The sequence below is a fragment of the Pyrgilauda ruficollis genome, unplaced genomic scaffold, assembly GCF_017590135.1.
Source record: "Pyrgilauda ruficollis isolate IOZ18807 unplaced genomic scaffold, ASM1759013v1 scaffold10, whole genome shotgun sequence".
Classification (NCBI taxonomy): Eukaryota; Metazoa; Chordata; class Aves; order Passeriformes; family Passeridae; genus Pyrgilauda; species Pyrgilauda ruficollis.
The window spans coordinates 12323976-12351780 of NW_024508101.1; the positions used below are offsets into that span (position 1 = coordinate 12323976).

Below are 27805 nucleotides of genomic sequence, written 5' to 3' on the forward strand. Positions count from 1 at the left end.
GTACTTTTGTTCCCTGAATGCTAAGAACACGTTTGGCAATGCTTTATCTTCTACAAAATTATAAAACATTAATCAAAATACACAAACCCATGAAAACTAGTGAACCAGAGGAGGTGGTGGAAAATTATACATTTGGAATTTTATTTTTTGGGTTGACAAGCATAGCATAAACTGAAATGAGTCCATTTTGATTTATGTAGCATTTATCTTACAAAAGCTGTGTTTTTGTCATTGATCAATATGTGTAATGCTGTTGAAGAGATGCAATTAGATCGAGTAGGGAGAGATAAAGAGCTGTGCAGTGCCTTTGATACCTGGCATTTTCCTGGGATATTCACATCACTGTGACTCAGTTTAGTCATATAATGAAGTAATTTTGTGATGAGAACATTGTGAAGACACTGTGCTAAGTTGTAGTAGAGTAACTTGAACAAAATGGGTGTAGTTCTGGCAGCAGTTATGAATAACTGGAAGTATACATGCACTGGAATAAATTCCATTCCATTTAAGTAAAGTTTTCTGTTAGCCCTTGCTGTAGTAGAGCTAAAGAAGTTGTAACAATTGTTACCATTTTAATCTGGTCTCAGAGATTATGGTAAAATTTATAAAATACTATTTTTATAATTTGCCAGCAAAATGTTATATTTGCTTGTTAAAATGGAAATGTGAAGTTACTATGAAGTATTTCCGAAGATGAAGAAGGTACTGATAACTTACATTGCAGTGGTAATTTGGAAGCCCCTGATGAGACATGGGCCCCTCTGTTCCAAACTTTACACAACTATGCAGCAATTGTAGCCCTTGCCAAAGACTGAATTCTAGATAGGCAAGATGGAATATGTAGAACTGACTCTACAGCAACAGCTATTAAATGCAAATATTACTGATAAGTTTTATTCTTAAAGACAAATGAAATATATTCAAATTACATAAAATACCACACTGTGCATTTTGAAATATTAATCTCCTGTTTAAATGCCCTGCTGTTTGTAGGGATTGAGTACCTGAAGGGATTTCGAGTAATACTTGAGGAGTTGAAATCAGAGGGAAGACAATGCCAGCAGATGGTTTTAAAAGATCCAAAGCAGCTCAGCCCCAGTTTTAAACGAACAGTAAGTGCTTTGTTTCAAGAAAAGTTTCAGTGTTGTTTGACTGTGAGTAGTCTTGAAGCTGTTTATCATGCTAAAATGGTTTGAGTCATTAAGTTCAGTTCATTGAGTCCAGTTCCAGCCCCCTGCCATGGGCAGGGCCACCTCCCACTGTCCCAGGTTGCTCCAAGCCCCATCCAGCCTGGCCTGGAGCACTTGGAGGGATGGGGCATTCACAGCTTCTCTGGGCAACCTGTGCCAGGGCCTCACTTCCTTCACACTGAAGAATTTCTTCCCAATATCTAATCTAACCCTTCCCTCTTTCAGTTTGAAGCCATTCCCTCTTGTCCTATTGCTCCATGCCCTTGTAAAAGAGTTGGTTGGTTCCCAAAAGTATTATTGGTGAAATTAATGATATTTGTTGTTTTAGAGACAGATCTTTTTCCTTTTGATAGAAACTTTCCTGAAGCTGGAAACTGTCATTTTGGTGACTAGAGTACAAATGCACATCTGTAACAGTCTACATCCAGCTAAGGATTGCGATTCCTCATGTCAGTTTGGAATAGAGGGGTATAGAAAGGATTCTTAATATATTAATGTCAGCCTTTGATTACAAAATTGTGGGCTTGTTTTGAAAAATACTTTCAGCTATGATTGTTGATTTTAAACTATGTTCCAATCTTGTCTTTTTTGTAGGGAATGGAATCCCAGCCCTTTGTAAACTTGAAGTTTGAAACAGATTACTTTGTAAAGATTGTTCCTTTTCCTTCCATTAAAAATGAAAGTAATTATCACCCATTTTTCTTCCGAACTAGATGTAAGTATTGCATGTGATATGGTGTTGCATGTACTGTAGTACTGCATTTTGTGTAGTATGGCCTATCATCTCTTCAGTGGGCCTCCCTCCCCTCAAAGTTTTGGTTTTCCCAGGAAAGGATTGTAGTGGGTGATGGTGTTGGTTGAGTCTGGGTTAAGTAGTTACTTACACTGTTGTGGAAGGAAGATCTGGGTGTTAAGCAGAAAGAATTTGCATGCCATAGATAAATCTGTGGTGTGTGGTCATAAGTGTTAGGCAGCAACCAGAAGAAAAGTCTCAGGTAGGCCTGAGATTATCTCAGGTTTGCCTAGAGAAGGATCATTCCTGGGGTTCTCGGTTAACTCTTGAAGATGGTTTGCTCCTCTCTGGACATTGTGAAAAAGGGCAGGTTGTTTTTTGCCTTTGAGATTACAATTTAAGAACAGTTATCTAAAGACAGATATAGAGGAGGACATCTACAATTAGATAGCAGCACATCCAGTTGAATTTCTGCAATTACTTAGCAATTCTCATTGGAGGTGGAGACAAGAAATTTGAATAAGCTCCTCAGTGCTCACACAGTATGGTGAGAAACTGCAAGTGCCCTTTGAGGTGAGCTGTTGATGTTTGTCCTGCTAAGGGCTTTTTTCCCTATAAAATTTGCTTAAGGTATTTTCAAGTCTGCCTGTTAACACAGACTGCTGTATCATTGGAGTAGTGCTCAGCATACTTACTTATTCTGAGTAAATATATTTAAGACTAGTTTTAACTTCCTCTCCTGAAGTGCTGTGCCTGGTGTTATCCCTTTTGTCTCACTAAGAAATGTGATATTCAAATTAATGGATCTCTGTTTCTCGTATAAAGATGAGAAGGGACTTGAAATCATAACAAAGGAGTTAAGTTTGCAAAATGCATTTAGTCCAGGCATATTAGAGTCTGGGAAAGAAGTGAAGGTATTAAAAATTATGAAGTCCCTACTTTGGCCCTTGTTCTTTTTCTGCCTAAATAGCATAGCAGTTTGATACTGTATAATTAATATTTTTTCTCTATATTTGTAGCATGTGAGTTGTTACTACAGCCAGAAAACCTTGTCTGCAAACCTTGTAAGTAAAATGCAATATTTCTATATATTAATCTTAGAAAAAGTTTGTGTACTTGGAGAGTCATTTTGCAATTCATTAATATCTTCTCTGACAGATTGGAAGCCAAGGAATGTGAATGTTACCCAGCAAGGTTTTAACATGCAAGTGTCCTTTGATCATGCACCTCACAACTTTGGGTTTAGGTACTACTTTCTTCACTACAAACTGAAGCATGAAGGACTGTTTAAGCAAAAGACCTGCAGACAGGTACGTGGCTGAGTTTTGCAGCTCTTAAAAGCACAAAACCTATTAACATGAGGTGTTCTAAGGTCTTACAGAAACTTTAAAAACTTAATATAAAATAGTGTCAGTTTTAAAATTGTAAAACTATTTGGAGCTATTTATGTAAATAACGACTGTGCTGTGGTAGCACTCATCAGTCAAAGCCAGGCTTGGAGATTCCATTGGACCTGGATAACACAAGTCAGTTCTGCAGGCAAAAAATTGCATAAGTGAATGTGCAGACTTAGTTCTGCTGGTCTGAGGTGTGTTAATACAAGAGTGCTCTGCCTATTTCTAAATCAATGTGAATTCTTTATTAGGTTTTCAAAGTATGTGAATTGCTGCAAAGTATTTTTTCTTTATGTAGGAGCAGAACACAGACACTACAAGTTGTGTTCTTCAGAATGTGTCTCCAGGGGATTATATCATTGAGGTAACATTTCTAAACAGTCTTCTGTACAACACCTAAGTGAATATGTTAATGGGAAAATGGAGTAAATTAAAATATTTCAAATCACACTGGTGGAATTGAACTCCAAGTATCCCTACTGAAGTAACTTGGGCAAGGAAGTTTTCTAGAATGATGCCTTTTTTGGCCTTAGCTAGAAACAGAGGCCAGACAATCTTAGAGGAAAAAAAGCAGAGATATTTAATGAGGAGCCTTCTGCTGTATTAAGGGTGGATGAACCCACCCCAGGGGGCTACATCCAAAATGGATGATGGTCAGGAGTTTTTCAGATATAAGTTTGGTCCATTTACATATCAGGGGTTAATCCTCCAATTACAGCTCCAGGTAATGAAGTCAAATTCCCCCAGTTTGCTCCCCTCCAATCCACTTTTGTTTATACTTTTCAGGGCCTGAGGCTGTAGGGTATCCTTGGATCACGGGCCCAGAGGGATTGTTGTGTCTAACCAAAATGTGAGGACAGTTAACTAGCACTTTATGTGGAGTTTAGAGATACTAATATGGTACAGGATGAATACATAAAAATACAAAGGCTAGAATCTTAAGGCATCAGAATGTTCTTGATCTTTCCATAGCTTTGCTTCCACGAGTGCACAGCACTTTGTGCCTTAAACTGAAGTTGTGGGCCTGCGTAATTTCTGGACTTTGATTTTTATTTTTTTAATTGGAATTCTCTTTCTTGGTCAATTTTTTTTATACTAGTTTGTGCTGCTCTTTAGTTTTAACTATTTGAACAGTAACTTTCTTCACATTTGGTCATAAAAGCTGTCACAGTTATTTTCATATTGCAGAAAATAAAATTAATCTTTTACTTTTCCAAGCTGGTTGATGACACTAATACAACAAGGAAAACAATGCACTATGCACTAAAACCAGGTATGAATTCTGTTTTTTAAACAATATACTATATTTGCTGTATTAATTTAGATTCAGTTTTAATTATGTTGGAAATAAAACTCCATTTGACCTTTGTTTGTTTGCCATAATCTAGACTATTGAGAGAATTGTGCTGCGCTTTTTTGACCTAATGAAAAAAGAGTAGAGATGCACACTTGGGCATACACATGTACATCTCTGTGCATTTATATTTAGTGGAGTTTAGATCAATCCATCATTGGAAATCTTTGTGGGAAAGTGCCTTTTGTTGTATATGTGGATATGAGGAATGATAACCTGAATTGCATACAACAGAGAGTGCAGGAGTGTGGAAATACTGCAATGAAGGTAAAAATGAAAAAAAAAAATGAAAGCCTGAAGCCATCCCCTGTGTCCTCCAGCCCTGGTACCAAAGCCAGCGGTCAAAGAAGCTGTCAGGTGAATGCTTCACATGCCTATGCATCAGACCTGGTTTTGAGAAGCTAAACAGGGATTTCAGAGGGCAGCTGCAGCCTCAAAACAGCCACAGATGGGGGCAGTGGATACAATGCACTAAATCCTAGTGCACATTGCTAAGGGGGATCTCTGCAGGAAGGCAGTTCTTTCTAAGGGGCAAGTTCAGCACCCTGGAACCAAAACATGTCAGGTCCAAATGACCACTGCCTATCTCATCCAAACTATTTGCCACAGGGCTGTTCTCCTGGGGCTGGTGTAAGTTGCAGCTCATGTTACTTATGAGAGTCACTCTGATGCCGTAGCAGTGGGGCAGCCACCATAAAACCTAATTGAAATGGAGCAGAACATCATATTTGAGCATATTTGATAAACTGTATCTTGGACAATTACCTGATAATGGATTGCTGCAGCAGTTTTGCATTCCCAGTGTGAAGATTTGTTCAGATAATTGTAATGCAGCTCATTTGCATGTGGCTAATTGTGCTTTGTTTTTCCAAGTGCACTCCCCGTGGGCTGGCCCCATCAGGGCCATTGCCATCACAGTCCCTTTGGTTGTCATCTCTGCCTTTGCCACGCTTTTCACTGTGATGTGCCGCAAGAAACAGCAAGGTAGGAGGCTTCACTCAGTGCTGTGCCACTTAAAGATATGCTATTGCAACCAAAACACTCTTCATTGATAGGCTGACTCCAGAAATGCCTTTATCTGAAAAGCTTGCTTTTCTATTTCTCTGTCCTTCTTCTCCTCATTTTTTTGTGTGCTGAAACTTGTAGCAAATTCTTAATCAGTGCTTGATGGTAATTGGTTGCCTAGACAGTATTGTATCACAGATCAAGACGTCACTGTAGTAAGGACAGAACAACAGCAATATTGGAAAATACTTTTTATTTCATGTTTCTTTTTCTTTGAGAAAGTACCATGTGACCATGTTGATTACAAACAGATTTGTAAATGGGTATGTTTAAAACATTCCCTTATTTTACTCAGAAATACCGAATTCATATTTATTTTAAATCAGAAGGAAAGTAAAGCCGTGTGATGCCAATACAATTCACAGTGCTGTCTGGAATACTATCTACAGCTGCTATTCCAGATTTGCTCACTTTCCTGGAAGTTGCCTTTACCTTTCATTCTAAGCCATCTTCCTGAATTTACTGTAAGCCCTGCTTGCAGATGTTTTTAGATTCCATTCCTCCTTGCTGACTTCTCCTCTGTATCCAGGAGCTGGCAAGCAACACTTAATACATTTAAACGTTAAAAATACATTGGCTTTTTATATTGAATTTAAAGAATCATGTGGTTTCATGAATAATGGAAAAAGAGATTACTTCTCCAAACCTCACATATCTGTGTTATCCACCTGAATTTTGGCACTGAGATACACTGCAAGTGCTATATGCCAGCTGGGCTAAATCCTTTTACCTTCTGGTCTTCTGTACTTATCCCCTTTGCTCACAGCTAGCACAGTTCCAGCAAAAAACCCAGACAAATCACTAAGGATTTGTCTACGGAGAGTTGTTCCAGAATAGTTATTCCTGATGAATTGTTCTGAATTGAATCCCTAGATGGATATTTGTATTTTGAAATACTCATACTTTATTCCAAATTAGCTTAATCAGCTGTAAAACTAGATTGAATTAGTCTGGCATAAGGCCAGACTTTTATGTTCCAGCATAAAAGGATCTATGCAAGGAAATAAATACTAATAGCTATTTTGGTTTAAATTAATCATATGTTAATTCAAATTAATGTCCAAACACGGGTGTGTATATATACACTAGAGAAATCTTGTAGGAAATCCTGAAAGGGTCTGTGGACCTGGAGTTTAATATTCTTACCTGGCTTATGTTGTGGTTTGGGTTTTTTTAACAAGAGACTTTGTTAGACAGGAAACTCTTGAAGATGATGAATCTTTCAGGATTATAGTGTTTGAACAGAGATGTGAAGACTGTTGAGATTGAATAAAGGTGAAACAACTTGATTCTATCTATAAAATAAATCTTCCTTGTATTTTCTGAGTTGGGCAGAAATAACTGCACATTTAACTTTGGAAGTGTGTTCCACATGCAGCAAATCTTCAGCTGGATAAACAGAGTGTGTACAACTTTTCTTTTTCAGGATGGAAAGGAGAGGAAAATCTTTAGGAAAAAACCCAAACATTATTGTATGCATTAGTAAAGAGTCTACAAAAGTAATAAAAACTCAAAACAAAATTAAGCTTTATAGTGTGAAATCTCTTTTCTCTTGCACTTTAGAAAATATATATTCCCATCTAGATGAGGAGAGCTCAGAATCTTCAGCATATGCTGCAGGTCTCCATGTGGAAAGACTTCGACCCCGGCCAAAAGTGTTCATCTGCTATTCCAGTAAAGACTGCCAGAAACACATTAATGTCATCCAGTGCTTTGCTTATTTTCTTCAGGACTTTTGTGGCTGTGAGGTAAACTCAACATTTCATATGTAAACAACTTTTCCTTAATTGAAACAGCACTCCCAAAATTCTGTGCTTGAAAAGTAGGTATTTCAGTAACTCCTTTCTACAGAGATGACTTTTGTTATTTTTCTAAATTTAGGTTGTATGAATTTTCTTTACTTGGGGAAATGAACAGATCTTATCCAGTGTAAAAAAACCAAAACAACCCAAACCAACAGAATAGTGGAAGATCATGATTTCAGGGCTTTCATTCAGCCATGTTTAGCTTGTTTTGAATTAAGTGCTTTTTCTGTTCAGTAGGTCTTACATCTTTATAGTCAGCAGGAAAAGGTATTGTTGTCTACCTGACATATTTTGGTATTCCTAAAGTGTGTTTTGTACTGTAATTTAAAAGAAGTTGAATCTATCAAGACTTCTACTCATAGAGCAAAAACTGCATTATTAGGATTACTTGTTGATAGCATGTACTTACTAATTGATTTTTTTTTTTTTTGCTTTCTTTGTGTTCCATTAATACTGTGAAATCAGCAGCTACTTTTTTTTCTTGTTTTTGTTTGAATGGTGTGAGAGAGACATTTGAATTGCTACTTTGAATGAGCAGGCTTAGAATCTCATACTGCTGTCAGAAATGGATTCAATATGTGACCAAATTTTCACTTTTCACCTGGAAAAAGGCAGGACAGTTGCTGATCTCTTTGTCCTGCATTTTCCCCCCAGCCTCAGGATATGACTGGGATGAGCTGGAGCTGGGTTTCATTACAGCAACTCTGCTCTCTGGTGACCAAACACAGCAACACAGCCGAGGCCTCGTGTGTTTGCTGGGGATGGTCACAGCTTTTTCATCTGCTTAAAATAGTTTAGCATAAACTCTTTTATAACTAACTTCGTGGAAACCCCTTTTAGAGATGTACTTTAGCCCTACCACACTGCTCCTCTTTGGAATAGTGCTGAGATGAGCTCTTACTGCTCTAACCACGGAATATATGGTTTCAGGCAGCATACAAAATTTATATAACAAAATATTGATGGAACCTCTGTACAAAAATAATACATGTTGTTATTAAAGCTGTGGAGCTTAATATAAAAAGTGATGCTTAATGCATAACAGAAGAGTTGCACAAGTATTTTTCATATGGAATTGGAATGTTTTCTCAAAGGATAAAAACAGTGGCATTTAATAGTAATTTAAAATAATAGCTTGTCCATAATAAAAATCCTTTCTCACAGATAGCAGGCCACACAGGATTTTGAAGAACAGAACCAAAACCAGACACTAAACTACCTGCATCTCCCAAGCAGCAGTAAAATGACCTCTCTTCCCCATGCACAGGCTAGAGCTGTCTGTTTGGAAGGAGCTGACAATGATCTTCCAGTCCAACTGAGCAGCACATCAGGCAGGATCACTTTCTTCCTGTAGCCAACTGTGGCAGCAGTTTTCAGGAGTCCTTGTGTTCTGGGCATCCACCTACTCTGTCTTCTGATGGGGCAAAGTTTCCCACTCTGCTGTGGGTGACACAGCAGAGCAAAAATTGTTGTTCTCTGGAAAAATGCTTCAAAGAAGATTTTATAAGTGGTTTTGATGTGTGTCTGTTATGCAAGTTTTTTACATCTGTTTTTTCTCTTATCCTACTACTCATTCCTCCTGTGAGATGAAGCATTGTGTCCCTCATCTTGGTGTACACAAACATTTCAGATCATGTAGAATGGTCAGAAAGCTTTACAAAGTACAAAATAAAATAACTCCTAGAATAAAATTTTCAGAGCTTTCTCATCAGATAAAATTGCAGTTGTTTTACATCCTAACTGGAAGATCTTGATATTATTGGCATTAATTATGTTTCTATCTAGATATGGAAGTTCTTGGCATCACACTTCATTAATATGCGAGGATGATAAGTGAATGTGGCACTTAGGGGCACAGTTTAGTGGTAGATTTGGCAGGGCTGGGTGAATGGTTGGGCTTGACCTTAAAGGTCTTGTTCAATCTAAGCAATCCTGTGATTCTGTTACTTCCATTACATTCAGCACATTGTGGACCCAGACATACAATGCTAAGTTGTTTGAGGCAAGCACAATTGTTTATTGTAGATTGATGATACCAAACTTGATTACATAAGTTAATTTTAATTTACTTCATCTTCTATGTTCTTTTTATTTCCCAAGAAATATTGCCATGTATCAAATCCATAGTGGTTTTCTTTCAAGGACCTACGTGGGTTTATATACATAAAACTTAACCAGATCATTTTTTCCTTTTTCTAGGTGGCTTTGGATTTGTGGGAAGATCTGAAAAATTGCAAAGAAGATCAGAAGGAGTGGCTTATTAAAAAAATAAATGAGTCACAGTTTATCATCATTGTGTGTTCCAAAGGAATGAAATACTTCGTTGAAAAAAAGAACTGGAAGCACAGAGGAGTAACCAAAGATGCAGGAAAAGGAGAACCCTTTCTCTTTGCTGTGCTGACTGTTGCAGAGAAGCTTCGTCAGGCAAAGCAGAATTCAGCTGACCTCTGCAAGTTCATTGCAGTCTACTTTGACTACTCCTGTGAGGGAGACATCCCTGCTATTCTGGATCTGAGCACAAAGTACAAACTCATGGACAATCTCCCCCAGCTCTATTCACACTTACACTCCAGAGATCTTAGTGCACAGGATTCAGAGGTGTTTCCTGTTAACATCAGTAAAAGGAATTATTTCAGGAGCAAATCTGGGAGGTCCCTTTATGTTGCTATTTGCAACATGCATCAGTTCATTGATCAGGAACCAGATTGGTTTGAGAAACAATTCATTCCCTTCCCTCCACCTTCTTTACACTACTCAGAGCCTATCATGGAAAAATTTGATTCAGGCTTGGTTTTAAATGACTTGGTGAATAAGCAGGTGATGGATGGTGATTTTTACCTGAAAACAGATCTAAACATTTCAGTGGGAAATTCAGACTCTCACTGTGTAATTCAGCACTTAAACCTTGGAGAAGATATAGAAACTCAGGACATTCAAGGTGGTGGCAGCTCTGTCCTTCAGCCATTGTTACATGTTGTTAAAGCTTCAAATCTGAAAGACATGCCTCGAGATTCTGGAATCTATGATTCATCTGTCCCTTCATCTGAATTATCTTTACCTTTAATGGAAGGACTATTGACAGACCAAATGGAAACATCTTCCATTACAGGAAGTGTTTCTTCATCATCAGGTTTAGGTAAGATACAGCAGTGTATCAAAATTTACATTCAGTTACTGTACATATTTCTGTCGTCTCCAAATAGGTAAGAAAATATGTGAGGAGCCATATAAAAGGCTGCAGAGAAAGGTAAACATTGTATAAAGACAGTAAAAAGAAACACAAAATTAAAAACATCACAAAATTAAAAACATTTGAAAATATAAAATAAAAATAAAAATAATACATAAAATAATAATATATCAAATAAAAATAGAATATAAAAATAAAAATAGAGTAACTTTGGAAAAATTATTTTTTTTCTAAACTTACAGTGTGCGGAGGAAATTTAGCTAGGTAAGATTTCACTAAAATTCTATTAATAAGTCACTGCTCATTAACTGACCTATTCTTGGAGAGATAGCTTCTTCCTTCCAGGGACTCCTTGGCAGCTGGGATTTCAGCTGACAGCTGTGTGGTGTAACCAAGAGGGTGATATGGTGAAGCATTCTCACAGACAGCCATAAATCTAAACCTGACATTGCTCCAGCACATACTGGATGCTTTAGGGGTATCATCTGTACTGTGGTTAACTCAAATTTCAGAATGACATCAGGCTTCTCACCAGACACAGGGCTGGGGAATGAACAAATGGCTTTCAATGGAGTCATTTAAATGCTTGGAAGATACTCTCCAGAACAGATACCCAGCTCAGATACCTCCAGCTGAAGGTGTAAATTTTGCCTCAGGCTGTATAAAAAAACTGATCTAACCTTACTAGTTACAGGGTATTGAACTGGCATCACAACTGCCTCAGTGTGGAGTGTTCCAGCAATTGTACTGGTATGATAAAAGTGCTCTGCTGAGATTTTCCTTAAGCAGCTACAACAGGTGAATATTGTATCTTGATGGTTGTATGCTGTTCTGCTTTCTGGAATGAGTGTTGACAGTGTGTTAACTAGACTTTTCTGTTGGGTAAATGAATTTTTTATTCTTATTTAGATAATTCATAACTACTGTTTGATGCCAGAATTATCTTGGAGGAAGAGAATACAAATGCTGATTTACAGATATAGCACCTATCAGTTAGATAGTCTATGGCACTAAATAGTTAAAAACTGAAAAAACTTCAGGTGGAAAAAAATACAGATTTACTGTTTTAATTAATTAATTAAGCCACAATTACTCTGTTTTCAGAATTTAAACTATATTTTTTACTTTCCTACCATCTTCTAACTTAGTCTTTTCTCACATTTGTGGGAAAAAGGACAGATGATCTCTGTAAAGGTTCTAGTGAAAGTAGGATGCTGGTTTAAAATGTATGGGCTCCCTGTAAGAATGCTTTCCCAGTGTCCCCCTCCTGATTGAATGGCTGAGCTGTCAGCTGGGTGTCCCAGCTGCAAGGAGCACAGGAAGAAAGAGGCAGTCTTCCCAGTAATTAATTCTCAAGTCACATACCCCCTTGTTAACATGCTTCAGCTGTAGAGGTTAAACATTAGAGCTCTTGCTGATAGAGCTGGATCTTAGCACTGATGTTCCAATTTCTCAGGAAACCACAATTTCTGCCATTTTCCCATTTACTGTCCTCATCCAAAAGCACCACCCTGACTGACTCTCCCCCAAACCTCCCTCACTCAAACCAGTCCTGATGAGGTACAGAGTACAAAGGAGACAGCACTGAAACTGACTCTAAAAGCATCATCTGCCTTTTAGAGGGCAACCCATTACATCTCTTTAGTGTCCCAGACATACAAAACATTTATAGCCCTAATATTTATATGTGTGCTAATGAGAGGAGTAAATAGAATTTTTTAGTTTTTATTGTTCTGAGAGACAGACACATCCAAATCCAAATTACTGCTCTGAATTCACCCTACATTTAATTTTTTTACTTATTTTACCTGTTACTTGGTCAAAACAGATGTGAATAGCTCTGACAGCATCTCAAAAGAAGATCTTTCCTTTCTTCCTTTAAAGGCCAGTTTTATATAATCTTTTGAATAAAAATCATAAATCACCTAATTTATAATCCTTTCTATCTTTCAGTGCAGTTCCTGAGCAGACTACTGGTCTGCAAAGTAAAGATTCTCAAAGATGTCATCATATTTGGCATCCTCAACTGGAGTTCAAACCAGTTTAATTTTGATGAAGTACCAACAACCAAACCTTTCTAGGTCCATTCACTAATAAGGTCTTCCCTAAGAAGTCCTGCCTGGGAAGAAAATCAGTATTATACCTTTAGATAATGTTTTGCTGAGCATGATAGTTCAGCCTCAGGAGTGCATGACAAGGTGGTGCAGAGGCATTTCATAAGTTTTCTTGGCATTGTTTCTGAAATACTGACTGAGTACAGAATCACTGTTTCCATTAATGAACTTTTTTTTTTTTTTTTTTTTTTTTTTTTTTTTTTTTTTTTTTTTTTTTTTTTTTTTCCTTTTATAGGGGAAGAAGAACCTCCTGTAATGACTGCTACAAAGTTCTTAGTGCCTGGAATATGTAAAGCAGAACTTCATTGCCACATCCATGCTGATGAACTGCAGGCAATTGCTCCTTTATAATACATTACAACATTGTTATGCATTGCCACTTTATCAACAGCCTCTGTTTGTGCTTTAACTACCACACTGTCTCAGCACCAAATCTACTTGAAGGAACAAACAGCCCCTAAAGAAGATCTGTTATTCCATTTTTTGTGGCCAGTAAACTTGAATCTGTTGGTATTTTTATAAAAACTCTTCAATTATTTGAAAAATGTAGCATGGAAAAACAGAAGAGCATACATTTAAAATTATTCCTGTTGTAATTTAAATGTCATTATATTACTCTGTTTACAGATGCCATAATCAAAATTTACTATTTTTTGCTAGGAATAACTTTACAACTGGACATAAAATAGCTTGGATCATTAAGCCTTAGTAAATTTTGTAGTCCAGCCTCTAGTTTTAAGTGCTGATGTACTTGATGGCAGGAGTGTTGTAGTCAATGAGAACAGGATTTTTTTCAGAAGCAAGATAAAATGCCAAAGGTGAGATCAAGAAATTCTCCATCAGAAGAAATAATTTTCTTTTTGAAATCTTTGAGCTCTCTTCCTCAGCCTCCTTTTCCCAGATGCTGATGTGTCTCAGTATTTAATTGCAGTGCATGTCTCCCTGCTCTGCATTAATCTCCCGTGTCTCCTCCGCAGTCTGGCTGTGGTGACTCACAAGCAGCACCTTTCTGAGGCTGAGGATCATTGCTGTAATAGACAAAAATACAGGTCCTCCATATGCTGAATGGTACCATGGAAACAAAGCTTGCTGTTTCTTCCTGAAGGGCTAATATAAAGAATAAAGAGATGGGAGAAGGAAGGCCATATCTTGAAGATATTCTAGGTTTGTTCAGCCATGAGAGGAGTATGCTTTATGGGGGTTCATATCACCATTCAAGGATGTGGTGCTACAAAACCACCTGGGCTAAAACAAGCCAAGGCTAGCAGTTAACAGGCAGGAATACTTTGTCTTGAGCCAAGGAGTGAACAGAAGCCAGTGAGTTGTTTTGCAGTTTACACTATTTATCATCACTTAGTGATTAAGATTGTGTGCTGTCACTAGTGTTATATTTAGGAAAAATGCAAAAACTACCACTGGCCATTTTTATCTGCTGACACAGAGCATGCATGTCCTGTTTCCTGCAGTGACCAGGTGGGTAAATCTTCATCCAAAATGTCTCTCCTGTTTGCCAGAAGCATCTCTGTAACTGCAATTCCAGGCACTATTACAGTAAGCATGGGAGCAGCAAATACTAAAGGACACCTCACCAATGTGCCTTTGCTCATTCTGGTCACAGTCAAATTCTGGCTCATTTAACCTGTATTCACATTCCACTAGCAGGAAGTTACCTTAAAGAGAATTAAGGGAGAATTCAAATACCTCAAATATTCTCTTAGTTTTAATAGATGAGAATTAGACATTGTTACCTGTTACATTTTATTATCCATTTTAATAGCATGAGATAGAACTATTAAGTGATGATTTTGGCTGAGTAAAGCTCATGGGTTGTTTTCTTGGGTTGTTTTTGTTTTGTTTTGGGTTTCTTTGTGTCAGTTTATATTTAATCATTGGAATTTCCAAACAAAGGACTCTTGAGATTGTTATCACAGATGGAGTAAGAAAGTGCTGTAACAATTATTTGTGTATAACATTTAATGGCAGAACTCTGACATGCTTTGCAGTTGTAATACAGAATTCTGTGATCATTTGGATCAGCATGTGTTAGATCTGGAGGGCCTTGTCCAGTAATGAAATGTTCCTTATTCTTTCTGCTTTCTGAATTTCAGAGGACACTACCTGGAAAACTTCAAAATTTGTAATATCTAAGTCTAGGTAATTTTACACACATAGTGAATCATCTGTGCCTTTGATGATTTTTTTTAAGGCTGTGCCTTGGGCCTTATTGAAGGCAAAATTCTCCATGTTTTCCCATTTCTTGAAGGTCAGACTAGGCAGAATCATTTAGAGGTAAATGCTCCTCCACTAAATCCAGCTATGAGGGACATGGATTTGGTGCAATTCTTGTTATTTTACTGGAGAAAGGGTTTGGATTGAATAAGCCAAGACAGAAAGGTGACACAACCTCTGTGCTGAAGATCTGTGCATGGAAATGCCAAAGCTGCACAACATGAGGAGGAGGAGGAGGAGGCCATTTCTTAGCAGTGAGCAGGTGAAGGTAATGCTGCTTTCATCCGTGGGAAGTCCCAGCTCACTTAGTGTTACTTAATGCTGGGCTAAAGATTGGGAAGATTTCCTTGTTCCATTAAATACAGTGGCAAAATCAGTATTATGAAATGAAATTAAGTTTTCATTTTGAGCTCTAAGAAAGCTGAGTGTTGAAAAGGGATGAAGGCAGTTGCACAAAGATTTGCTTGTCATTAATTTTTTTTTTGTTATTTGTTCAAAATTTGCTGTACAATCTTGCAAAACTTATTTGTTAATTATGCAAAGTCTATGCAGATGACAGTCACATCTAGGGGTGGGAGGGAAGAAAAATTCCTTTATTCCTTCTTAGCTTAAGGTGGAAGCAGCGTATTTTATGTACTCAGAACAAAGACAGTACAATTAAGTGAAAATATAGATTAGGATAGCCCACACCTAAAGTTTACAAAAGTAAGAGAAGTAATACTTAATCTAACTTAGTATAGCTTTTTTACAATGCCACAGTTCCTAAAACAGTTAGATGCTGTGTGTATTGAGTTGCTGAAAGGACATTGTATTGAATTGGCAAGAGTTCTTCATGCTGGGAATAGCAGCAAAAATCCTTGTAAAAATTATTTTTTTAAGATATGTTAACACATACTAGAGGTTAGCTTACTACTGTTTTCAAGCATTAATAAATTCTAAACATCATGTTAATGGTGAAAAGATCCCTTTAATTTCTGCTACACTCAAGTGTGTGGACATTGGATATTTCATAGTGTATTTTCTGGGAGGGTGAAAAAGCATTGGAAAGCTGAAGGCTCAAGATGTGACAGTGTGTTCAGCATTTTGAATGGGAGTATGGTTGTTGCCATAATTTGTACCTGTCCATGGACACATCAACTGTTGAAATAGACTGCACCTGACATTTTGAGAAATAATGTTTTGTCATACTTTAATTTAGAAGTTAAATACCAAAATAAAATATTTTTGTTCTATTTCATTCATTGGGCTTTCCTTATACTATTGAAAAGAAATGGCTTAAAAGTGCAGTTGTTTTATCCTGCACACTTAAGAGTGCAGTTCCACACAACACACAAGCAGCCAGACCTGCTAGCTGCTGTTCATGCCCTACAGCTGGGAGGGAGGCAGCTGTTTTGATGGGTGTTTATTATAGTCAAGCACCTCTAAGAAATGTTAACTTCTAAAACTTCTGTATGGGATGGACTGGGTCAGATTTTATTTTTTAATAAAATTGCATTAATATGATTCTATGTGATTTTTGCCTGTATCTTCCCTGAAGGTCTCCTAGCAGTACATGCTTGTTCTGCATGCCAAGTGAAACCTATCCACATCCACAAAACTGTAATGACCTGAATTCATTTTGTCAAAGAGGATGTGATAGATACTTAAGATTTATATGTGGGGTTTTTTCATCCAGCTGATTTCAAAGCACTGTTCCAGTCAGTGAACCCTGCAAACTGTAATTTTAGGGGTAAGCCTTGAAACCACTCTGATTCCTTTTGTTGCTGGAGTAAATGAAGGGAATCTAGTTACATAATGTTAGATATAATTGTAGGCACACAGTTTGTGGTGATTGGAGTGGGGCTGGCCCAGCCCCATCCCCAGTGGCACAGCTGTGAGCAGCAGGTGAGCAGCACTGACAGCAATGAGCCATGGAGTGCCCGGGGCACTGAGCAACCTCCAAAGGGAGCAGGGGGCACACAGGGGCAGGGCATCAACGTGAGGGGATAAAAGGCTGGGCTGAAGAACAAGAAAAGGTTGATGCTTGCAGCCTCCTAAGTGCCCTGATGTTACTTTGTATGGGAAGGTGCCTGAAACCTGATGAGGTATGGTGTTACTGTGTATGGGTGGATGCTTAAAGCCTTCTGAAACTGTATGGTGATACTCTGTGTGTTGTGGCTATCTCAACTGTGACATATGATAATTTACAATGTAATAGACTTCATAGCTATAATAGTAAAAATCCATGCAAGAAGAAATCAACATTTGGAGAATTTTCTTCATCAGGTGATAAAAAGACTTAAAGCTGTAGCAGTCAAGACCAATTTGCAAAAATCAAACTTTTTTCCAGGCTCTCCTGGTAGGGTCACAGGCCTTGGCAATAGGTGGCAGGTTGAACTATGTGAGTGTATGGAATGCTCTCCTGTTGGGCTGCTGATTTAGTTGGAATTCTAACTATTTAGTTGCTACTGGTGTGCAAAAAGATCTGCTCGAAAAGAGGCAGTCTTGTTGATTATGTGAGTCAGGTAAATTTATTTTGTGGCAGTCTATCATTTTGGCTTTTTTTCTCCTCAGGGGAAGTGTGTGTCTGTGGTTTCATGTAATTCTAAACCCTCTAACGCATCTGCTCCCTGTGTAAGTTCTGTATTAACCCTTTAACTGTAAATCAACATCAAATTGCTCACAAAACTTGCTTTGAGTTTTTGTAATGGACTGGTTTATGAAGAGATTTTACTCAACCTAAAATACTTGCTATTGATAATCGAAATTCATTTTCCTAGGAACACAACACTTTTTCCATTTCTTCAATATTGCATTTCTTAACAGCCATAAAACCCTGGATTATACTAAGGGCTTGGGAAACTGATTCAGTCTTTTTTCCATTTTAAACTAAATTAACCTTTAGAGGCTGTCTTTAGTAGCCTTTAGGCTGTCTTGAGTAGTAGAATATGACTACTTCCAATAACTGCAAACCAGGAGTTCTTCATTACCTTTGCCAGTACAGTAAAACTACAGATCAAACCTAAAAACAGATGTCACCTTCTTCATGGTTAAAAAAAAAATTATTTCTAACCCAATTACAGAGGCTTAAACTTGTCAAATTGGATGCCTTGCATAGTAAAAGGGAAAGCTAAACACTTGGATGATGGGCTTGTTTATTTATTTTTCACACACTTGCTAAACTAAACTGTGTTTTAAATAGAAAAATTTCCCAAAAGGATGTTACATTGAGGAAACCAGTGCCGGGAATATTTTCAGGGCAGCAAGCTACTGTCTAGTGAAAATAATTTCTGGTGCAAGTTGTAGAACTATAATCACAATATAGAAGTGATTTTTGGCAATTCTTTAGGCCTTTCTGGAAGGCAGTGGCCACACCCTTTTTAGTAATACTTTATTTCTCAGGTGATTCAACAATCTCAATGGGTCTGGTTATGAAATCAGATACGAATGATGGGAGTGGGACATAGATGAGACAGATTTTTCTTTACAACTGCTCAACTGGTCGCATACAGGCCATGACCAAGTGTTACTGTCCTCATGTTACATGAGAGCGGGGCAGGAACTAGATAAAGTATAGGAAACAGATCCCTTGGGAATGGAGGTGGGCTGGTGTCAGCTGAAGGCAGAGCACAGGGCTTCATGTCTTGGTCTTGAGCCATAATGGTGATTCTGTGAGCAGCCAGTGTATTGGCATTTTGCAATAAGTTGTGTGGTGGAACTGCAAGGCACAGACCCATGGTTTGTGTCTCAGAGAGCTGCAGCACCACTGCAGCAAATCATCTACTGATGGAGCATGGTGGGAAACAGAGGCACAGCAAGAGCTGCAGAAGGAAGAGGTAGATTTGGGGCAGACATGAAGCAATGTTTTATTTCCTTTACGACACCCCACAGAGACCTCTGAAGTGTGAGGTGCCTCGGGGCAGACTCTGCAGGAGCCTGTTTCAGCCCTGTAGCACTCCTTGGTACTGCTCTTCTGGAAGTGCATTGCCTGATGAGAACCTGGTTTGCAAGAATGACTCCTTTATAATTTTGATGAAAATCTAGAGTGATTTAATTGCTGTCAGTTACATCATACTTATTTCAAAATAATTAAAAGTGAGACTAGAATTAGACCTACTTGTCTTTAGCAATGTCTAATAGAGGGGATGTACCCGTAAAAGCTGTGAGTCATCAACAGAAAGGAAACTGTCTGCTCTTTACTGTAGCTTTTGCAAACATGCCAAGGTGTGTTTAGGTGTTAGGAAGGAAGTCACCATCTCTTTGCTGAACAGTTGGACAATGCTCAGCTACTGAGGGTGGAGTGGGAATAGCAGTGGCAGTGAATGAGGGAAACAGGGCAGGATTTGTGTTTCCCCCCTCTTTGCTTAGACTGCCTCCAAACCTGAGAAATACCACTACATTTATTTCAATATTCATGTTTTTACCCTTGAATTGGCTTGATAAACTTTTTTTTTAAAGTGTAACAGTCAAATGATATTGTGTTTTTAAAATAATGTTTTGGACTGAAATAATGATACATTTAACAGTTGAATTTTATGTTCTGCATACTAAAGAAAAATCCATGCTTGGTATGATTTTAAAATGCTGAACAAACAACAATTACAAATTACGTTATATAATATATTGTCTTTAAACCCAGGGAAATACAAATTAGTAATTACTCAAAAGTGTTCAGTCTCCCTGGACAATGCTTTTAGTTGATGTGTTTGAGCAGATTCTACTTTGTTATATAATTATAAATGTTACATCAGCTAATTATTCCTTCCCTGTTTGCATAAGTAAGTGGAAATTTTATGGACACATAAAGTACTCTAAAAGTTAAAGGTCTCTAAACAGAGCATCTCTTCCCATTTCCTGATAATGAATATCAAATTAAGCTTTAAAACAGTGATCTGGAACTGCTGCTTTCCATGACAGGCATGGTAAGTCCTGGATGAAAAATGGACATGCACTTATAGCCTGTGCATCTCTGCTTTTGTAACAGGCACTGCCAGAGCAGAGGGTGGGATGTCTGTTTTCCACTTGTCCTGGCTGCAGCTATGACAAAAGGTCAGTGTTTCAGGAACCCATCAGAAATTACCAGATTGAGCAACCTCACAGATTTCTCCATTCTGCTAATTTTATCAATGCTGCTGGGAGCCCAGGTTTTGCCCATAACCTGGTGTTGCTTAAAACATAAATCCTGACTTTGCCATAGGGCAAGAGAAGTGCCAAGTCTCCACACACCTGTGTGATTTATGTAAATTGCTACTTTAAGAGCAGAAAAATACTCCAGCTGTAAACTATTATGTAAAACTGCTATGACATCTTGATGGCTATTATCCAGTTGAATTGTGCTTAGTTTAAAAATAATTCACCTTACAAACCAGTATCATTAAATATTATATTAATTCCAGAATGTTTTCATACTGTGGAGTTAAGAGATTACTTTAGTATTCCAACCTGCAGAAATTACATGGAATTAGAGACCTTTACTTAAAGCAAGGTCTGATGTCCATATGTCTCTTCCATACCACATTCCTCTCCTCAGCAATTAGAAACAACTGAGATTAAATCTCCTCACAAGATGTTAGTTTAGAAAATAAGGCCAAACCATTGTTAATTCTTAGTTATTCTGCTGTGAAGTGTTTCTGGTGTCTGGGCTACACAATGGGATGAGTTCTTTTATTATTGTTTTTCCATTGGCTGTTTTATGTTGGCAATGCTACTCCTGTGAGAGACCTACCACCTACGTGTCATTTGCATTTGTTTTAAGTGATGTAATTGTTAGTATTTAGTATTATACTGACTTCAGTCAAGGAAAATAAGATGATCTTTACCAGGCACAGTACAAACATAGACTACAAAGAGTCCCTCATCTCAAGTGCTCATCATCTACCTCCATCTTCACATCCCTATGGTTTTCCAGGTCAATAGAGCTTGTGAGTGTATTTCCACACTACTATTTTGTCCAAAACACACATGGCCTGTTACCACCTCTACATTATTGGTCGCTGTTTTCCGCAAGTTTTTAACCTAACGGGACCTACTCCTGGCCGCTGGCTGTTAATATCGTTCGAGACTCTTAGCGTGGTGCCATGTCCTTTGCCTTTCTGTGGTCGGTCTGCCTCCTTAGCCGTTCTCAACCCCAGCTTGGCTTCCCCCAGCTCCCCGGGCGGGGGGCCGCGCAGCGCAGCCCGGAGCCCCGGCAGACGCGGGGGCGCTCGGGGCTGCGGACGCAGCTGCTGCGGGCCCCAGCACCGGGACGAGCCGAGCAGCCGGGACCCGGAGCGGAAAAGAAGGACAGGACGCAGCCGACGAGCAGATTGGAGCCGGGAAAGCGCCCGGAGCGGGAAGGGCGGAGAGCCGGGCGGGGCTGGTGGAGAGGGCGGGTGGAGGGGCGAGGCGAGCACACACACGGAGGCACATCCCCTGCCTCCGCCTGCCGTGACAGTCGCCCGGAGCCCCCGGGACCGCGTCCCGCCCACTGCCGCCGGCTCCCCGTGCCCACCCGCCGCAGCCCTTCTCGCTGCCGCCGGGCCGGAGCGGCAGCTCCGCCAGCCGCATGCCCGGAGCGGAGCAGGAGCCGGACGGTGCAAGGTGAGTGCTGTCCCTTGGGGCTGGGCAGGTGGGCGCTGCCCAGCGGAGCTGGACGGGCTCCACTCTCCTGAGGCGGCAGTGGCGGAGCTGAGCGGAGGTCGCTCCGGGGGGACCCGCCGCGCCTTACGGGACTCGGCACGGAGCGGTAGCGGCGGGTCGGGAGGGGACTCCCGCCAGCTCCGGCTGGGTGGAACGAGGCTGGTCCTGGTCCTGCTCCAGCTCCTCGCTCTGCTCCGCGATGCCCCGTGCAGGGGAGGCCGCAGCTCCGCGCTGCCCAGGTCGGTGCGGGACGCGCGGGCTCCGCTCGTGCCCCGTGAGGGGCCCTGAGGGGGCGGCTCCGGGGCCGGCGGGCGCTCGACCCGCTCCCTCTCGGGTGCCTTTATTAGTTTATGCTTTTGAAGAACTTTCAGCGCTTGTTTAGTGGCGAATCTTACACGAGCGTCGGTTTCGAGGGAAGGGCCGCGGTGCCCGGAGCCTGCTTTGAGCCCCGCGGTGCTTGTCACGGGCCGGCTGTGCCCGCTGCTGTTTGCCTTGGCGGGGCCCGGAGCCGGCTCTCGGCCCTTCCCTCCGCCCGTACGGCCCCCGCCTCGGGGGAGGAGGTGGGGGAGGCTCGGGCCGAAAGGAAAGTGGAAAAAAACAAGCAGGGAGAGTAGTGAGTTACACTTGGGGAGTGAGGCTCCCCAGCGGGCTGTGATGGGAGGCAGCGCGGGGCCGGAGCCGCAGCCCGCTCTCTGCGCTCCGCAGGTGAGCGCGGTGCGGTCCGTGCGCTGCTGCTCATCTCAGTGCTGTGCTCGGCAGCGGCCAGGAGCTGGGGTTTACTCCGGAACCATTTACGTTCATGCAAGAACTTCAACTCTGGTAATTTTTTTCCACGAATTTAATTTTTTTGAATTAAGTTTTTATATAATTCTTAAATCTTAGGACTGTATACAAGTTCTTGTGTACCTTTTCCGTGTATACCTACATTTATTAATGCAATCTCTGGTTAAATGTTATCCTTTAGTACATTTTCACAGCCAACGGGCAGAGGAAATTCCCTCATTTTCAAATGCTTGCTATGGCATTACTTTGGTTGTACACTTAGTTTTGCAGCATGTACGGAGGTCTGCTGAGTGCAACAAGCCTTGAGATGCATGTTGTATCTGTACAGAATTTGAGTTCAGAATAGGACAACCCATGGGATTTGAAAACGAATGGAGCTAAATATTTATTGCAGAAGAATAGTATTTATTGCAAAATGTAGGTGGTAGAGTGCATGGAATGGAGCTGTCCTGGTGCAGATGAAGTAAGGGAATGCACGGGTATATCCCTGGCTTGTCATTTAGTGGATTGAGTCCTTCTATTTAAATTTTTCGTATGTATGATATGATACCTGTTCTCAGTAAATATCTGTTAGGCAGTGTCAGTAAATAAAATGTCATTGTTTTGAACAGAGGTGCCATTCACTTTCCCATCGGAGCGGTGTGCGTGGGTTAGCAGTGTGACAAGGCCTTGTGACCCGTGAGGACACTGTGACACTCAGTATCGTTCCCTGCACATTCTCGCAGACCTCCACTCTGTTTTGAATAGCTCACTTCTTCTCAGGACTGCTTTTGTGTAGACAGTTGTTCTGGCGTGATTCCAAGTTGTGGGAGTCGTATGTGCAATAATTTGGAGGTGTATTATGTGGAGTTGCTTCCAGCAAGTGGCGAGTGAGACCACGTGGCCTTAAACAAAACTGTTTTGTTTTGCTGCTCATGGATTGGAGTGGGTGACACCCGCTTCTGCTCGGGGGTTTATGTGTAATACCTTCATATTGACTCAGGAGCTTTTTTCCAGTGTTAAAAAGCTCCTGAGTAGTTTTTTCCTATCTTAAATATTTTGCTTTAAGTGTTAAAGAAAATTAACCTGACCTCTTAAATTTTGTTTATCCTGGTGTTTTATTTGTGTGTTTCAGTGGTTTGGGATTTTGAACAATCTTCTTTGATGAAAGAAATTTTCTGGGGTTTTTTTGGGGGGGGGTGGTGGGGGTTTTTTGGTTGTATTTTGTTTTGGGTTTTTTTGTGGGGGGGCTTTTGTTTTTTTTTGTTTTTTTGTTTTTTTTTCTTTTTTGTTTGGTTTGTTTGTTTGTTTTTTGTGAGAGGATCTGCCTGCTGCTACAAAATGCTGTAATGAATGCATTTAGAATCCTTTTGGAATGCTTCCTGTAGGTGCTGTATTTTATTGAAGACAACTTATTCTCAGTGTATGAGTGAGAGCTGCATTTGGAGAAATAATTTGTTGCCATTTAATTCCTGTGAAATATGGAGGGAAACTGGCCAATGATATGTTTGTGGAGGACTGTTTTGTTTGACTCAACTAGCCTCTTTATGTGTCTTTGGTAACAAAGCAAAGTGTGCCTCTCAACTTGTGGGGATGTGCTGTGGATTCCAGTTGTCCAGGTGATATGAAATCTGGAATTAACAAGTGGCTGAGGTCTTGCATAAGTCTTTAGGAGTGTGTAAAAATTACTGTAGTGTAGTATCTAAAAAAATTGGAAAATCAAGGACTTGGTAAATGCGCTCCATTAATGTGTGATTAACACACACCTCCTGCTTTTCTTGTGACTCTAACAGCTATAAAGTAACTACTTGTGCAATAAATGGTTATTTAGGATGTGGCTGCGGTGCTCTCCACCCCAAACGTGACCCAGGGGATGCAGAACACACGCGGACTGTTCTCCCCTCCAGTGCCAGCCGGGGCAGAACGTGCAGGGATGTGCTTCAAGTACCGAAATGTGGGCAATGATTAACTCGCAGGTGCTCGGCACAGCCCGGGATCAGCTGAAAGCGTTCCTGGCCAAAGGACCAGGCTGTTAGTACCTGAACACAGGGGTGTGTACATTGATTTCGTTCCTAATGACGGGCTGCTCGGTAGCCCGAGGGGAGGCTGCTGCCTGGCCGGAGGAGGGTTTGCAGTAACATATGTCCCAGACCACTGCTGAGGGCAGTAATTGGAGGCATGGGCAGCAGCAAAATATAGCAATTCCTCCAAAAAATTGTTCGAAATAGACAAGAAGTAGAAGCTTTACGTTCTTGGCAATGAGAGGGGGTTTTGGCGTTTTGTGTTAAATCATTATATATGCAATCAGAAATGTAACTAGAAAGGTGCCCCATACTATTGTTCTTACTTTTTCCTTTTCTGTAGAGTTAATTACCCTCACAGTCCTCTAGTTGCCCTCATGGCTCTGCAGGTGTAATCAATGTGAGGTACAACTTGCATTCAGAAAAGCTTATTGGCTTTTACACCGCTGAAGCTTACATAAACTTGGAAAGTTGGCAAGAATTATCTGGACTTGTGTGGTTTCTGTAGAACAAGAACAGCTGCTCTGCTGGTATCATCTCTCAGACATTTTAGTTGTTAAAGTGCAGCTTTTTTTAGTTTATTTTTAACAGTTCACCATTTCTCCTAAATTAATTTTTCAGTATTATAATAAGAGTATGTCCATTACACTGTGTGTACTGTATGAGGAATATACTGTATGAGGAAAATACTGCTTTTATTTTAAATACAACAGTGTGCCCATGTCTTGTTCCTTCAGAAGGTTTTGTCAGGACTATCACCCATTTCCTGAAGATGACAACCAGCTCTTTGGACAGGGTGCATTTTTGGGGTGACTGACTCCTTCTGCTCATGTGTGGCCTTTACTTGGGAGAGGTTAAAAAAGGCAGGTAGGAATTGCAGCAGCAGCACGTTTGTGTGGACATGTGCAGTGATGAGGGTATCCCAGGCCTGACATCCCCCTGAGGACAGTGAGGCTCTTAGGTGAGGATGAGCCCTAAAATGCATTGCTTACAGAAGTAGGTGCTGTCAAAATAACATTTGTTGATGCTCCATAGATAAGTAATTAATAGCCTAGAAAACAACTCTCTCAAGTGAGTTGACTGTTGTATGGACGGGTGGTCTTGCAGACTTTGCCGCGTAGGTTTGGATTCTGACTGTGTTTAGCGATTGCAGGTGAAAAGCTGTAAAGATTTAATTTTAGAGCAATACAACTCTTTGTCTGCCTTTCAATCTATTAAATAACCAAGAATACAAATGCAAGGCAAACTTGACAAATTTGAATTGTATTGAACTGTGCAATAATCTTGAATAAAATAATTCTGATTATTAAGACATAGGCTAAAATCATCATCATTTTAATTTTAGGCAGAAAATATGATACCCTTCCAGGCAGATAAAATTTTAACCTGCTGCCTTTTCCTGGTAGTGATGATTCTGATCAAGGGGGAAATGTGGTGGTATTTCTCTTGGTTTTAATTTGTTCTTAATATATGTTGAAAATAAACCTCTTTGTTATGAGGGAAGCAGGAGTATGCTGAAAGGATGAGAAGAATATGAGGAGAGGGACAGTGGTTGCATTAACTTTATAGTGGGCATGCATTCTGTATCTCATTTTTCTTCTGTTTTTCTGAGTCTGCCTTTACCATGAAAAAGGCTTAATTTCAGTGCTAGTTTCAGAAAATGCCTATTTTTTGACATAGCTTTGTATAGCCCTTTTAATGTTCTTCACAGAAACAGCAAAAAAGATATTTCTGGAAGTAGTTTTCCTCTAGATAAAATCTAGATTAAAAAAAAATACAGAAAAAAATCTTTGTCTTTTATTGTTACAACTTCTGAATAGAAACTTAGTGCTTGCTTTCAAATACAGAAGTTTGAGGAGGATAGAGTTAAATAAATCTCAAATTGCTGCTTGTATGAGTCACTAAATTGAGAACATAAATACTCATAATCTTTGGAAAGGACCTCTCAACATTGTTTTCCTGCATAGTGTCAACTGCAAAACACAATACAATATGTTTAGCTTAAAAGTAGTTGTATTTGCATTTGAAATCATAGTTTATGATAAAAGTCAGATAACCTTTTGCATGGGAACCTGACCAAAGGCTAGCATTAAGTCTGCAGTGGAACCTGCATTAGCATACTGATGTGTTTTGTTTGCTTGCTTTGCTGAAAAGAAATAAAAACTTGGAGGGGGTAAAGAGTAGAGCAATGGGCAGTGCTGGAGAAATCTCTCTGCATGCTGATAGAAGGGATGGTTTGTTTTGTTTGCTGTCTGGTGCTGAAGCCAGAGACTTGAAATAGGAACATCTGCATCTTTCAGTCCTGAGAGAAACAGATTTGTCTTAGGATGACATATGCAATTTCAACATCAATGACAAAAAAAATTTATACCTGTGTGTGTTAAATAGAGTGTAGTACTTAGTGTTCTCTGTATTCTTCTTAAACAGTGTATTTCATTTTGTGTGTGTATCCTTCTGCATTTTAAACCTTCTCTTTAAAGTGCTTTATTGAAGTCTTTACAAGTGTTTTATAATGTTCAATTTTGTCCTAATCAGATGAGTGGTTTGGTTACACATTTTAAGATACAAGAGTACTGAAGCCTTAAATTTTTAAAAATTGATATGGCAATCAACTACTGTGCCTAAAAGTGACAACAAAGCTCACAAACATTTCCTACTGTGCCCTTCACTGCTCGAGTTTGACGTGAAACCACTGGCAGCTCCTGATAACTGCAGATTGGAGAGTGTGGAGGAGTCCTTGCTCCTCTATTCATGGCAGTGATGGACAGATTATTGAATATGCTGGTGTGCAAGACAGACTAAACCAGCATTCTTGATTATTTCTTGTTCTTTCTTACCATGGTTCTGAAAGCTGTCTGAGATGTAACCCTGTCTTCTCTTTGATGCTGGGAAACTTCTCCAGTGGCTTTCACTGATGGTAATGTTAGTTGGATTACAATGGAATTGGTTGCCTTCCATTTCTTTTGGTATTTTTTAGGGAAAAGAGCTAAGGCTCAGTTGGCCAAAGGACTGGTTCTAGTGACAGTGTTGTCCCATATTGGGCTGTATTTCTCCAGCATGGAGCACTCTTTCATGTCAGTGCTCTAGTTTCAGCCTGGAATGAACTTTCATCTATTTATTTATTTAATAGTTGTCTTTTACCTTTTAATGTACTTTGTGCTGAGAATAAGTACAACATTTATGCCATCTCAAAACTAAATATTGTCTTTTCTATATGCTGGATGGACTGTCTTGTTGTGTATGGTAACTGTGTGTCTATGGGAGAAGGAGCCAAACTTGCTGTGAAGCAGGATCATTCCATTACTTTAAAGCTGCTTCTCTGTCACCTTGAGCAGATCTGACAGATTTACC

At 39.7% G+C, this 27805-nt stretch overlaps 2 protein-coding genes across 2 annotated transcripts in view; both read left to right on the forward strand.

The window, feature by feature from the left end:
- Positions 1-16293, forward strand: part of IL17RD (interleukin 17 receptor D) — a 43135-nt gene extending 26842 nt beyond the window's left edge. The window contains exons 4-13 of the mRNA XM_041465699.1: positions 994-1112; positions 1785-1905; positions 2943-2987; positions 3082-3233; positions 3616-3681; positions 4536-4590; positions 5545-5655; positions 7300-7484; positions 9741-10677; positions 13081-16293. Coding sequence (XP_041321633.1) covers positions 994-1112; positions 1785-1905; positions 2943-2987; positions 3082-3233; positions 3616-3681; positions 4536-4590; positions 5545-5655; positions 7300-7484; positions 9741-10677; positions 13081-13196 — 1907 coding nt within the window. The 3' untranslated portion in view covers positions 13197-16293. The remainder of the gene's footprint in view (positions 1-993; positions 1113-1784; positions 1906-2942; positions 2988-3081; positions 3234-3615; positions 3682-4535; positions 4591-5544; positions 5656-7299; positions 7485-9740; positions 10678-13080) is intronic.
- A 5212-nt stretch (positions 16294-21505) lies between these two features.
- Positions 21506-27805, forward strand: part of ARHGEF3 (Rho guanine nucleotide exchange factor 3) — a 106232-nt gene continuing 99932 nt past the window's right edge. The window contains exon 1 of the mRNA XM_041464932.1: positions 21506-21632. Within this exon, the coding sequence (XP_041320866.1) occupies positions 21598-21632 (35 nt within the window). The 5' untranslated portion in view covers positions 21506-21597. The remainder of the gene's footprint in view (positions 21633-27805) is intronic.